Below are 14647 nucleotides of genomic sequence, written 5' to 3'. Positions count from 1 at the left end.
TTACCCATATATGTGATTTCTTCACCTCCACAGGACAGAAGATAACCAAAAAATTTGAGTTAGAGTCAGAAGAAGAGAAGAAGAAAATACATGACTCCTACAGTGCTATCTTTGAGAACTTCAATCGGGAGAAGGAGGTAACAGCCCAAAGCACATCAATGGTTGAAAGTGCAGTCTGGGTGGGACCTCCAGTTCCCAGGGGGACCTCTGTAATGGGGCAAACTTTTTGTCTTTTGGGGCATGGTCCTCCTTTTCCGGCTTCCCTGGAAATTTATGCAAGCAGATTCTCAGTCTTGCTGTCCTTTATCTAGGCAGTCTTACCACAGGGTTATTGGACTGAAAATTGTAATTAACAGGAAATAATAGAATGCTAAACATATATAGAACCCGAAATTCCCTATTTACCAAAATCCCAGTCTCTGAATGGCCTTCTCATCCTTGACTGTAACTGAAGAGAAAGGGCACTGTTGCAAACTCGACTAAGCAAATTTGGATATGTACAGCTCGTGTTTGATGAGATTTGACAAATGTGTTCATCCATGTAACCAACGCCCAAATCAAGACCTAGAATATTTCATCAACCCAGAGAGCACGCCTGTGTTCCTTCCAGATAAACCCTATCTCCCTCAAAACCAGCCCCAAGACAACCACTTTTTTGATTCCTACAACTATAGACTAGTTTTACTTGTTTTTAAACTTCATATAAATGGAATCATACAGTATATGCCCTTTTGTGTATAGCTTCTTTTCCCTCAATAATTTCTGTGAAATTTATCCATTCATTGTTCATATCAGCAATTTATTCCTTTTATTGCACAGTAGTATTTCTTTGTAGGAATATCACACAATGTGTTTACCATTTTTCTGTTTTTGGAGATTTTGGTTGTTTCCATTTTTTGGCGTTTACCAATAAAGCTTTTATAAATACCCTTGTATAGCTATTTTTGTAGACATATGCTTTCATGTCTCTTGGGTATATACCTAGATGTGTTATTTCTGGACTCTAGAGTAGGGATAGGTTTAAATTTATAACAAATTACCAAAATATTTTCCACAGTCGTTGTATCATTTTACTCTTACATCTTAACTATATGAGAATTCCAGTTGTTCCATATCATCAACAACAATTAGTATTACCACTCTTTTAATTTTGGCTATTCCAATGGGTATGAAGTTGTATTTCATTGTGACTTTAGTTTCCCTGATGATTGATTATGTCAGGCAATTTTTCATATGCTTATTAGACCATTTATATGTCTTCTTTTGTGAAGTTTTGGTTCAAGTTTTTTGCCATTTAAAAAGAACTTGGGTTGCTTATCTTTTTATAATTGGTATGTAGGAGTACTTTTTAAACTATGGATACAGGTTCTTTGTCAGACATACGTGTCGTGAATTCTATCTCCCAGCCTGTGGTTCGCCTTTTCATTTTGCTGACGTTGTCTTTCCATGTACAGAAGTTTTCAGTTTTGATGAAAGTTGGTTATCAAATTTTTCCTTTTATGGTAACAGCTTTCTGTGTCTTCTGTGAAACTGTTGCCTATTCCAAGAACATGAAGATATTCTAGTTCCTAAAAAGCTTTCTAATTTTAGCTTTTATGATTCTATGATCTATTTTGAATATTTTTTGTGTATGGAGCAAGGTAAAGGCCATAAGGCTTTTTTTTTCCATATAGATATTTATTGTTCCAGAATGATTTGTTGAAAAGATGTCCCTTTCTCCATTGAGTTACCTTGGCGTCTTTGTTGTATTTGAGGGGGCAGGGGGTAGACTCTTCATTCTGTTCCATTCAACTATTTGTCTATATTTAGGCCAACAACACAGTGTCTTAATTACTGTAGCTTGAAATCAGGGAGAAAAATCTTCCAACTTTGCTCTTGCTTTTCAAGATTATTTTGGCTCTTCTATATCCTTTGTATTTCTATATAAATTTTATAATTATCTTGTCAAGAAAGCCTGTTGGTATTTTGAGTGGGATTACAATGAATATAAACTTCAATCTGTGGAGAACTGGATATTAACAGTATTAAATCTGTACCCAAACAAAAGAAAAGGCTTTAATGAAAATATGATTTCTTTTAATATTTCTCGATGCACTAGGGTTGAACATGAGTAAGATTTTCATTATTTAACTTCAACATGTCATGTCATTAGTTTATAATGTGTGCTTCATTAAAGCAACATCTAAACTTTGGTGAATATTATATTCCTGAATCCTATTCCGGCTTTCTTAATTTTCTGAAAGAAGTGCCAGAACCCCAGTGCTGACCTTTTCCAAATAAAATTAGTTTTAGGAGCTCTTAAAACAACACGAAAGGGACACCTTGCAATTAGAGGAGCTGAGAAAGACCAAAGAGGTAAGCTTTTTCATTTTTCCTGTGAAATTAGCCTCTTACAAATATATCACTAAAATGACACACTCTCAATAAAATGGAATCTATGATAATTTTCCCCAAACCATTAAAAAACAGAAGATCTAAAGCTGAGCTTGCTGGATTCAATAAGTCAAAAGGATTTTAGAACTATCTGAAAAAGAAAGCCATTGTCTTTTTAGAGCCAGATCTGAACAAGTATATGCACAATATACTGTGTGATCTTCAATGTTAAATGCCTCCCATTTCTCGTAAGGCTCAAACCACAAAAGGACCTTAAATGGTAAAATGCCAGATTCTTCCTTTTGAACTCTGAAAAGTACAATACTGCTCCTTGGGAATGCTGCCTTCAGGCCTTTCCTTAAAACTCTGAGTGAACCTCACCCCCCACCAGCCTCTCTAGGAACTTTTCTTCTGGGACAAATTACAGCACTTCCATGAGGGAGACACCAGAAGGGAAACTGTTTAAACCCACAAACTTCCTTGTAGTTCCTCTTCCACTGAGAATTTAATTTGGATCCAGAATGGACATGTTTGGGAAAAGATTAGCCATTATGAAAGCATGGCATGATATTGTAGAGCTCAGGCAGGGCTTCACCCTTGATGGGCAAACAGACCACAATGTCCCACAAGGTAAAGGGATGGGCTTTGGTGTAAAGTAGACCCAGTGTGTTATAATAACGGCTTTAATGAGCTTGGCTACTAATTCTATCACTTGTGTCATTTCTGGGTCTGTTTCAATTAATTGATTTTGTTCCTCATGTATGGTCATATTTTCTTGTTTGTTTGCTTGTCTGGTAATTTTTTTATTGGATGCCAGCCATTGTGATGTTTACCTTATTAGGTGCTAAATATTTTTGTATTCCTTTAAATATCGTTGAGCTTTGTTCTGGGATTCAGTTACTTGGAAACAGTTTGATTTTTCAAGCCTTGGTTTTAAGTTTTGTTAGGCAAAATTAAAGCAGTCTTAATCTAGGGCTAATTTTTCCCTACTACTGAGACAGTATCCCTCTGAGTAAGCTACGCAGCGCTCTGTGTCTTGTACTCTGGCTGGTGGAAGCATGAATTTTCCCAGTCCTGTTTTGGTCCAGGGATGGTTCTGCCTGCTGGTGGTTCTTTTCCCCAGCCTCATCTCATTCTATTCCTTCCCTCCATCATGCAGCTCCAGTGGCACTGGACTTCTTGCTGTTTCTTTAACAGGCCAGGTTGCTCCCACTTTGGGGTCTTTGCACTTGGTGTTTTCCCTTCTTGGAAAGCTCTTTCCCAGATATCCACACGGCTCACTTCCTTACCTCCTTCCGGTCTTTCTTCAAACGCCACCTTCTCAGGGGTTACTCTACTTAAAGGCTCAACAACCCACCCAGCATGTCCTTTCTCCTGTTTCATTTTTCTACACAGACTTATAACCATCAAACCTGATAAACTCAATGAAGTCAGGGATTTTTGTCTATGTTCTTTGCCACTGCTCCTCAGTTTCTAGAATACTGTCTGGCATATCACAGACATTCAGTACATAGCAAGTGATTTTTGAATGACTAAATAAATGAAAGAATGCAAAATTACCTGGTACAGTGCTTTGCCCAATGCCATTGCAGTAAATGATGGTACCTCTCCAGTTTATACCATCGTGGGAGAATGCTCTTTTCATGCAAAGAGCCCTGATGACATGTAGGAGGTAAATGGGGCTGCACCTGAAAGCTGAGGCCCATCTGGTTCATTTTTATAGTCTCTCCAGCATCTATCTAAAGCAGATTCCACACTTATCCCTTCCCTGCACTTACACTGCATCTTCTATCCACAGCCTTGGTTTGTTTTCAATTTATTTATTGTATTTACTTTATTTACTTTAATTTTTTTGCATCTCTTTCACTAGAATGTATCCCCATAAAAGTAAGAACTTTATCTGTCTTGTTCATCATAATATTCCTGATGCCTAATAGAGCAGTAGGTTTTGCAGAGGTTTTTCCCCTAATTAACAAACTATTTTTTTAGAGCAGTGTTAGGGTTACTGAAAAATTAAGCAGAAAGTGCAGAGATTTTTTTCCCCCTACACACACACACACACACACACACAGCACACACACACGCACAATTTCCTTTATTATTAACATCTTGCCTTAGTGTGGTACATCTGTTACAGTTGATGAACCCATATCGATACATTATTATTAACTAAAGTCTATAGTTTACCTTAGGGTTTCCTCTTTGCGTTGTACATCCTATAGGTTTTGTCGCAGGCATGTAGCCTCCTTTGCAGTATCGTACAGAATAGTTTCTCTGCCCTAAAAGTCCTCAGTCCTCCTATTCGTCCCTTGCTTCCCTTCCTAACTCCTGGCAACCACTGGCCTTTTTACTGTCTCTATGGTTTTGCATTTTCCAGAAAGTCATGTAGTTGGAATTCATACTAGTTATTTAATAAATATTTGTTTAATGAATGGATGATTGGTAGCTATTTTGACAACCCATGTGAGCTGTGGTGAGGGCTGGCTCTAGGGCGGTGATAGTGAGGCTGAAGAGAAGGGTATAGATGAGTGAGACACAGAGGAAGTAGAATGAACAGGGCGTAGTAACAGGGCAGGAGAAGGAGTAGCTAAAGTTGATGCTTTCATATTCGAATCCAGGTGTCCTGGAGAAGAGAATAAATGGGTAGACATCATCATGTTGTCCAAAAACAATTTCTTCTTACACAGGTCATAGAGGAAGAGTTGCATGCTCAAGCTCTTATCCTAGAATCACTTAACACAACCCTCTACCAAACCCAGATGGAACTCCAGAGAGAGGTGAGTCCTGGCTGGAGTGGGGATAGGAGTTGGAGGGAGGAAGCCTCTGCCATATAGCTCTGCTCTGGGTGACTCTAATTTGGGAAAGATGGCTATTAAAATGTACCTGTCTTTCAGAAAGCTATGGTGGCAAATCTGGAGAAAACACTCCAGACCAAGCTTGCTGAAGCTGAAGAAAAATTTAAATATACCATACAGCACCTGACAGAAGAAAACATTCATCTAAGGTATGAATGATGCTGCTCAAAAAGACGTGGCTGAGTTATCTTTAGAAAGTGGAAGGGATGGGAATTCCCTGGCGATCTAGTGGTTAGGACTCTGCACTTCTACAGGGACCCTGGGTTCGATCCCTGGTCGGGGAACTAAGATCCCGAAAGTTGTGTGGCATTGGGTGAGGAATAGGTGAAAATGAATCTAGGTATTCCCTCATGAAATCAAGGCACAGGCAGTGTCAGGAGGGGGATATGCTGGCCACAGAAGTTATCTACTGAGCTCATTTCATTTGAAGTGATGCTGGGAGACTCCTCTCCCTTTCCTCTCTTAGTTTTTTATGCAAAACAACACAGGAGGTTTATCTGAGAGTCTCTGGGTTTATTCAGTTTTATGACTGAGAATTATTGTTAAATCCAAGGCCTTGAGCCTTGTGATCTTCTATTATAGGCTTTATGCTTTGAAGGGCTTTTTTACTTATAGGGTATTGATTAATTCTGGGAAGAGGTATTGAGGGATCTATCTGAATCTTGAAGGGAGGTGCACTGTGAATTTTGCCAATATCAGTTGGAGATTTTGCCCATAAGGAGGATGGTAGCTCCTAATTCAATAGGGACAAATAATCAGTGTTTCCAAAATCAGTTCTAGGGCAGTGAGAGATGGAGCAAATAAAAGATGTCACAGGGTCATTTAATTCACCTGGTTGGCTTCTTTGATGACTGTGGTCAAATTCTAGAATTATTTCCCCCTTCTGGGAGAAAGAAATTCCAGCAAGGTACTTCTCTAAGAAGTCTCAGCTTAATAAATGGGTAGGGACAGAGGAACTAAGGAGAAAAGGGTGTGTATGTCTCAAAGGACCTAAATGAAAGGAAATAGGTTCAGAGACGGGAATCTCTTGCGGCTCATTAGAGATCCCCACTATGTGAATTGTTTTAGTGTTCTGATGCAGGGGCTGCTTTATAGTAGTGCGGTTGAGCACTGAGAGTGCGGCTCTGATGTCTGTTAGGACTGGAGGAGATTCATCCCCAACCTGGAGAAATATTTCTCTAAGCCAATTAAGAGGGAGGATTGGGAAGAGCCCCTGTAGTTCCTTGGAGCCCCATCATTGAGAATTGGGAGGATGTTGGAAAGACTGGTTAGAGGGCTAAATGTACCTGAAGTGCTTGAATTTGTAAAATCTCTTTTCCAAAGTCCTGGCTCTTTGCAATAACAGGAGAAACTAGGAGGGTTCTGGTCTCATTTAGGAGACTCCATTTTCTGGGGTTGAACGTTAAGAATTTTGGCGATCTTCCTTATAGGTGAGTCATCTAGAGTGTGAGAGCACTGGTTTGCCAGATTCACTAAATCCAGAGTGGATGTAGTTTCCCATTCCATCTGGTCCTTTTTATAGAAGGGAAAGATCCCAGTTCAACCCATTAATAAATATAGAATTAAAAGCTTCCTGGGTGGAATCAACCTCTATAGGAAGAGCAGAATTTTCTTTAAAAACAATCTGAAGTCAACTGTAATCATCATGAACAGGTTTGTCAGATTTTCGTGTGCAAGCCTGAATTTTCTTCCAATCAACAGGCTTTGGAAAAGCCCTAGGAGTCACGTGATGCAGTCGCCTAGTGGTTGCTCAAGCCATGTAATAAGTTAGCAGGTTTCTTGGTTGTAATTTTAGAGACCTGTCAGGATTTCCTCAATTAGCAGTTTTCATCAAATGCTGGGCCTGACCTTCACCAACAAGCATATGAACTATCTGATATAAGTCAGAGAAACCAGGTCAGTAAGTTCGAATGACTATAGTAAATTCCTGAGCAAATCTGTGGGGGTCTTTGGTTACTTTGGGTGAATCTTTGACTATGGTTCACAGTTCAGCTTTAGTCCAAGGAGTATGAGAAATTAAGGCTCTGGATCCTCAGACAGCTTAATTTTAAAGGGACAGGTTCTGACAAGTTCAGAGGAAAAAGGAGTGGGCAGAATTTCAGAAAGAAGGGGAAGTTCAGTAAAGGAATTAGTATAGGGGAACTAAGGCTATAGAGGAAGTATAGGCAGCATAGAAGGGAAGGAGGAAGATGGTGCCAGAGGCAGAGCCTGGTCACGAGGAGCCAAGGGAGAGACTCAAGATGGGGTCAGAGATGGAGCCTGAGACAAAGAAGCCAAAGAACAAGAGCTTGAAGCTTCAGGAGCCATTTTATCTTTCTTTACTTATTTGTTTGCCTCAGTTAACCTTAAGATCTTATTTTGCAGAGAGGCAATTTTAGACTCCTGATAATATTTGGCAGCCTCAAAATAAGCATTCCACTCAGTTCTAGAAATTTTTGAACTATTGTGGTCCAATTTGGTTTTAGGAAAATTAAGTTTGGGGATTTCAAAAGTTCCCTGTGATGGCTGTTGAGATCCTAACTTGCCTTTGATTGGGTCAGTCCATTTAGCTAGAAATGCACATGAGGAAGGACCACAGTTTTTAAACATAGAATTGGCTGGAGTCCCTGCGGTGAGGGTGGGGGGCAACATCAAAATATTTAGATAACTGGGGTCCCATTTCTCAGAGGTTTTTCTCTGGAATAAAAGAATAATTTTCAAACAGCTTGCAACTCAAACAGCCTACAAGCTAATACCAGCCAGTTCTAAGGAAAGAGCTTGATCCCAAAGGAGCCAGACCAGAGGGTTTTCAGCCAGTTTCCAGAGAACCGCCCCTGTACCAAAGGAATGGGCCAACAGCTGAACTGACACAGTTTCAGTGAAGCAGCTCCTGTTCCCAAAGGAATGGGCTGACAACTTCTCAACCAGCTTCAGTAGAAACAGTTTAATCTCAAAATCAGGCCAAAGTGCCAAACAAGTACTTGCACATAGAACAAGGCCTTAACAAGAAAGATAAAACCTTAAAATAGATCCTGAATAAAGCCCGGAGAGCTTCAAATGGCAAAGAGGGCATGAGCTCAGATCCAGGAGAAAGATGTACCTTCAACCTCCAGGGTCATTGAGGAAAACAGTGAACTCAATGGGCTTGATTGTGGGTACCACACTTGTTTGCTCACCAGCCCAGAGCCATTGAGGATCTTCTCTGGTCCCCATATGGACCACCAAAAATGTTGACCTAAAACAAATAGACTGCCAGTTATCTCTCCAGGAAAGATGGGTTTATTGGGGATCAGCAAAAAATTGCAATTTGGGGTCTGCAACCATGGCAAGCCATATGCAAGGCCCCACACAGCAAGGGAAGAAGAATGTTTTTATAGAGGGGAAAAGTAAGTGGGGAGGGCTATAGTAAACAAAGAGTCCGTAGCTTTTCATTGGCTGAGTTCTTACCAGGAGAGAATAAGAGTCTTTCTTCCTGTTGGGCTCTGCTACCATCTCAGGGCATGAGAGCTCCCCCTTCTGGTCTCCCTACTCTATTTAACTGAGGTTTCTGTTTATTAATTTTTTACAAGGGATTTAGGTGTCAATGGTTTACCCTTAGATGCACCTGCATTTGGTTCCTATGAAAATCAACTTCAGGTCAGAAATTATTCTGTTACCTGAAGATGCATCTTAAATCATTGAAATAATTTTTGGTCAATACTTTAATAAAGGGACGTTATTCATTGTGTTAATTATGTAGAAAATTCCTCATATGGGAATTTGGTAATCCAAATTTCATGTCTCACTAAATTCAAGACCACTGCAAATAATGAATGAGACCCCCCCAACCAGTGAAAGAATAAAACCACATTTCTCTGCCTCTCAAATATCCTATACCCCTTTCTACCCTTTGAGTCTATAGTGATGATACATCTTCTCTTTATAGGCAGAAGACAATTGCCAAAAATGAAGAAATTTTTGATGAACGATCTGGGAAATCGACCTCTGTTACTATTTACGAGCATAATTCTGACATTTTAGAAGATGGTGGCAATGAAACACAAGAATCATGAGCAGAAGAATTGTTCTCTATCTCCAAAGATATTAGGAACACCATCTTTGTAGGCTTAAGAACTCCCATGAGGTTTTCTCGAGAAATGCATATGGTGAGTTTAGTTCTTGGGTTGCCTTGAGTCTACTTGTGTCTTTTCAAAATTTGTTTTCTTCTGAGTGGTTGGGAATGTTTGAATTCTCATCTCAATTACATAGACTTTCATGACTTTTCATTGAAAAGTGATTTTTTTCACACCTAGAGCTGAGCTTTCTCTAGGCTTTGTATTAATTTCTCTTCCACCTTTACATGTTTCATAACGAAGACACTGACCTGAAGAACTTCTTTCTATTAAATGTTGATGATATTTTGTGGTGCACCTTTTGTCCCCCTGGGACATTTTGCTAGCAAGAAAGATAATTTATTGATTTGATTCCCCCAAACATTTTCTCTCTTATATGTGTCCCCACTCCCCTACCTCTCAATCATGTCCCCTAACCTATGATTTGGGAAGAATTTCTGACGATTCCTGCCACCTTCTCTAAACCATCCCCAGAATTCAAATGCCCAAAAGGCAGGCAACATAAATAAGAGAAATTGGCTGGACATAAGAAAAAAACAATCACACAAGCATGGTGATATGAGGTAATTGGCAGCAGCCTCAGTGGAGGGGATTGGGCAGGGTGGTGTGGGGGATTGGGGGGTGGGGCGAGAGTTATGGGGATTGGGTAAAACCATTCCATTGTTGCCAAAGAGGAGCATGGTGTAAATGTGGTCAGATATCCTAATCTTTCAAAAGAAAGTATTCTGGGTTTTGGGGGCTTCCCTGGTGGCACAGTGGTTAAGAATCCGCCTGCCAATGCAGGGGACACGGGTTCGAGCCCTGGTCTGGGAAGATCCCACATGCCACGGAGCAACAAAGCCCGTGCGCCACAACTACTGAGTCTGCGCTCTAGAGCCCACGAGCCACAACTACTGAGCCCGCATGCCACAGCTACTGAAGCCCGCACGCCTAGAGCCCATGCTCCACAATAAGAGAAGCCACCACAATGAGAAGCCCACACACCGCAACGAAGAGTAGTCCCCACTCACTGCAACTAGAGAAAGCCTGCGCACAGCAACGAAGACCCAATGCAGCCAAAAATAAATAAATAAAATAAATAAATTTATAAAAAAAAAAAAAAAAAGAAAGTATTCTGGTTTTTATGTGACAACTCCCAATTTTTAAATATGGACAAGAGGGAATTCCCTGGCTGTCCAGTGGTTAAACTCTGTGCTTTCACTGCCGAGGGCACGGGTTTGATCCCTGGTCGGGGAACTAAGATCCTGCAAGCCATGCAGTGGCAATAAATAAAAAAATACATACATACATGCAAGAAAATTTTTAAAAATACAATTGTGTGAGCCAACATTGGGAGGCTCAAGGAAAACATATCTGTGATCCAAACATTTTCTACCTGTAAGATTAGATTCCATTGGCAAAAACAAAACAAAACAAATAAACAAAAACAATCTCCAAGGAATAGTAAGATAAAATTATATTTTATTCTATTAAAAATATTTTTTACGTTTTTTTTTAAACTTAGCTTTGAAAGATAACGTAATTACTAAAGGTTTAAAGTGAACCAAACACATAAAGAAAGAGCAACTGCATAAAACGAACACAGAATGGCTATTAAAAAAGCAAATCATTTTCAACAGCACAGAAGCATGTATATTAAGAGCGTTAAGATAAAAGCTGAAAAGGGAGTTTGGAAACAGATTCTAAAGAAATTGAAAACATTTAGAATTTTTAAAGTTTTTAAAACAAGAATTTTTTTAATTTTGTATTTTAAAAAATCTTGTAAATTAGTGTACAAGATGGCTTGGGAAAGGAGGGACTGGAAGTACAAAACAGTCAAGTTAATATCCAATTAACATCATTTCTCTTAAAAGTGAGCTGAATACTGTACTTATGAGTAATAAAAACAAGGAAAATCATGCTTAGGTTTTTGAAATCTAAGTCTAAACAGTGGTGTCTTTCACCACTGAAAAGCAAAGTCTGCTCATGGCGCAGGAGAGGAAGCTCACATGTTTCTGGGATAGCTTGTCACACTCACCAGCAGCAATCAGGCTGGATGTGGGAGCATTATACCCTCAACTTCAACACACGAGGGGTTTCCTTAGCTAGGTCAGATCACAAATATCTCCCTCAGTGATCTTTGACATTTCTTTTAAACTTACTATACTTTTTGTATCTACTATAAGTTCATTTTTAAACTTTTTCATCAAATTAAAAACACAATTAAAATCATGCCTACAGCTATGACTGTCTAGCTATTGCAAAGCCAGAGATTTAGCTTGAATTTGCATGCAAATTAGATTGTCCTGACTCCCATTCTCTCCCCTTCCAGCTATCAAGAAGAAAAAAAAAAAAAAAAGAATAAAATAGCAGCATTTTAACTATTGTTTAGTTTTGCAACTAAACAATAGCATCAATTAAGGGGAAAGAAGAGTTTTTTTCTCAGTGTGAAAGTAGGTTGTGGCATCTGTTTGCCCATATTTTTCTTGTCATCCTTATTGCTTACTTCAAAGTTCACCTTGGTGAGGATGGTGAGAATATCTTCACCCCTGAAAAACATAACATAACCTTGTGACCATCTATGGGGGGAAAAATCAACTGGTAAACCCTATCATCTTCTGTGATTAGTGATAGTTATTTCCCTCAAAACAACAGGCATTTGAAATAACAAGATGTTAAACCAAGACCTACCACAGCTTTCTAGGTAAAGAAGTTGTCTCAGAGCTTAATATCTTATGACCATCAGAAACTTCACTGTCAACATCAGATTTGGTTTCTTTGCCTCCTGACCTATTTGTACCTCACTCTGCTCCATGTATTGTGTCACTTACCCCCAATCGCCTCAACGCCCCCCAACGTCCTCTGCCTCAAATTGGCATTGCTTCTGTGGATTTATCTGTGGCCGCATCAAACTTTAGGCAAGTGGAAATTGAAAGTCTCCTGCAGCCACCCCACTGCTTTCTCACCAGCTTCTCTTATCAGTTTAGTTGGGCAACCTGTTTATTCACTTCTGTAGCTAACCCCTTGGAACCTCGCAGGATTCGTGGTCTAAGTTACAAAATGAAAATGCAGTGTGGATGTTATGGTTCAGTCCTTTATCTGCCATTGGAAATTCTTGCTCTTCATACACTTAAAACATAATGAGACACAGAACTAGAAGCAACCTACAGAGGATTCCTTGCTATTTATCTGCTGGTTGTGTGTGCATTTGGTGAACTGTGCCGTACAAAACCATCATTTAAATAAAGGAAACATAAGATAATAAATGAGGGAAAGTTATTTTCCCACATTTTGTGTGCTTCAAAGCAGGCCAAATTTGTGGGAATAGAAAAAGTTTCTGATCTTTAGCACTTATCTCCCACAAGAGGGTCCAAGGTTGGTTAGCTATTATAGAACTTTTGACAGGGTTGGAGGAGGTTAAACATGGAAATTCCAAACTAGTTGAGTGGGTTCAGTCATGTTTCTGCCTAAAGACAGAGATGGACTATATGACTTTGCCATCTTTCCCACTCTATGATACGCTGATTGCCCTTTGAGGTGCTAAATAAAAGAAACTCTTCAGTAAGTATTTCAGTTTTTTCCATCGGTAAACTTGCCCTCTTTCCCACTCTGCAACTGACCTGAGAATTACAGTTATGTGATCCACAGCTAGACATTTAAAGATGAATGAAGTGTTGAATAAGCAAAAATTACCTAGGACATCTTTCTCTCAGGCTCTGGCAAAGTGACTGGATATACCAGGTCCCCTCCATGGTGCTTCGGTAGGAAACACAGTTGTTCACGGTAGCCATCCCCAGCAGAAAGTCAGCCTCATCTGGGATATATCTCTTCTGAAGTGATGAATCCATTTCTAAATAGGCTTCCTTCTGTTCTGAGTCAGTCTCAACAGCTATACCTCTCTGGTAGTTATCCCCTTGACAAGCCTGAATAAAAAAGATTTTGGGTTTGCCAAGAAGGGAAGGGCACTTTGAACCAGTGAAGTAAGAGGTCAGCTCATAGATGGGGGCTTCCTGCCCATCAGAGCCATAGATGATGCCCTTGTCTCCATGGGAGAGGATGCAGCAGATGAAGCAGTCCTTGTTATTGTGGTCCATGCTTTGGTAGGATTTCAGAACCTCACAGATTTTCTTTGCAGTGTAGTCTTTGTAATGCACTATCTCAAAATGAAGCTCACTAAAGGTCTTTCTCAAAGCCTCTGAAAAGTGAAACAAGAAAAGTCATATTACACCGCAAGAATTCCCAGACCACAACCCAGGACTAGAGAGAACACTGACCAGATAAGAATCTGAACCGAACTTAAAAACAAGACCCTCTATATTAGTGGCTGGATTCCATAGACTTCTAATATTTACTTCCACTAGCTGCAAATATTTCCCAGCCCTGAGGCAAAAGAGAAAGGGGAGACTGCTATTGTGGGCCTGTTGTCTTTTCTCAACTAGTCTACAAGATGGGTAAGCTATTATTTAGTCTTACTACCTAACCAATCTAAAAAGTAACTGTAATACTTACATAATCAGAAAAAAAGCAAAAAAAAATTTTTAATAAAAGATCCATACTTATTTTATCCTGAACGCTCTCAAAATTGTTCATCAAAATACAAGATATGAATGTTTTAAAAGTCAAGTAGAACTAAAAGACTTATTACAAAAAAGCTACCCCCTCTACTCCTTCCTTTTACCCAGTCATGTTCTGTCCAGCCATTTCTATGAAGGCAACCACTTTCAACTTATAGCTATTATTATTTTTTTGGTATTAGCCTCTATTTTGTAATAAATTTGGGCTCATTTCTATTTATTCGTTTATAAATTTTAGACTTTTGTATTGAGTTCCTATTGTGGGTGATGAGTGCTTGGTGTTCTTACACATTTACAACTTTTAGTTGAAGCAATAGAAATATATGTATTACTAATACTATGTAAACATAATATTCTTTAATTATGCTTCCTTTCTTATTAAACTTTTTTGTCTTTCCTGGAATTAGCAATAGCATTATTTTTTCATTGCTTTGTTTTCTACATGCTTAACATTATTTTTCCCCAAATGCTCTAATTGATCTAGTCAAAGTCTTTCAACACTTTTCAGGCTGCCTGTCTGATTATTTTAGATAAAAATAGCATATATTTAAGGTGTACAACATTATGATATGAATAGTGAAATGATTACTACAGTTAAGCTAATAATATATCTCCTCACTCAGTTACCTTTTGTTTGCGTGTGTGTGTGTGTGTGTGTGTGTGTGTGTGTGATGAGAACACCTGAAATATAGTCTCTTTGCATATTTCTCATGTTCAATACAGCATTATCAACTATGGCCATCATGCTGTACAGTAGATTGCTAAATTTATTCAT

General features: G+C 39.1%; 2 protein-coding genes across 6 annotated transcripts in view; one reads left to right on the top strand and one right to left on the bottom strand.

Moving 5' to 3' along the window:
* The window catches only part of FLACC1 (flagellum associated containing coiled-coil domains 1), a 93363-nt gene extending 81698 nt beyond the window's left edge, over positions 1–11665 (top strand). Inside the window, exons 11-15 of the mRNA XM_082397375.1 lie at positions 34–137; positions 2293–2355; positions 5061–5150; positions 5268–5377; positions 9133–11665. Coding sequence (XP_082253501.1) covers positions 34–137; positions 2293–2355; positions 5061–5150; positions 5268–5377; positions 9133–9259 — 494 coding nt within the window. The 3' untranslated portion in view covers positions 9260–11665. The remainder of the gene's footprint in view (positions 1–33; positions 138–2292; positions 2356–5060; positions 5151–5267; positions 5378–9132) is intronic.
* The window catches only part of CASP8 (caspase 8), a 54332-nt gene continuing 50506 nt past the window's right edge, over positions 10822–14647 (bottom strand). For all 5 annotated transcript variants that reach the window (XM_082397383.1, XM_082397382.1, XM_082397381.1 and 2 more), the window contains 2 exons: positions 12992–13493; positions 10822–11847 (listed from right to left, as the gene is read on the bottom strand). In XM_082397383.1, coding sequence (XP_082253509.1) covers positions 11712–11847; positions 12992–13493 — 638 coding nt within the window. In that variant the 3' untranslated portion in view covers positions 10822–11711. The remainder of the gene's footprint in view (positions 11848–12991; positions 13494–14647) is intronic.

This window comes from Balaenoptera borealis, assembly GCF_965194805.1.
Source record: "Balaenoptera borealis genome assembly, chromosome: 6".
In the NCBI taxonomy this organism is placed as follows: Eukaryota; Metazoa; Chordata; class Mammalia; order Artiodactyla; family Balaenopteridae; genus Balaenoptera; species Balaenoptera borealis.
This window is presented reverse-complemented; position numbering and strand designations above follow the sequence as displayed.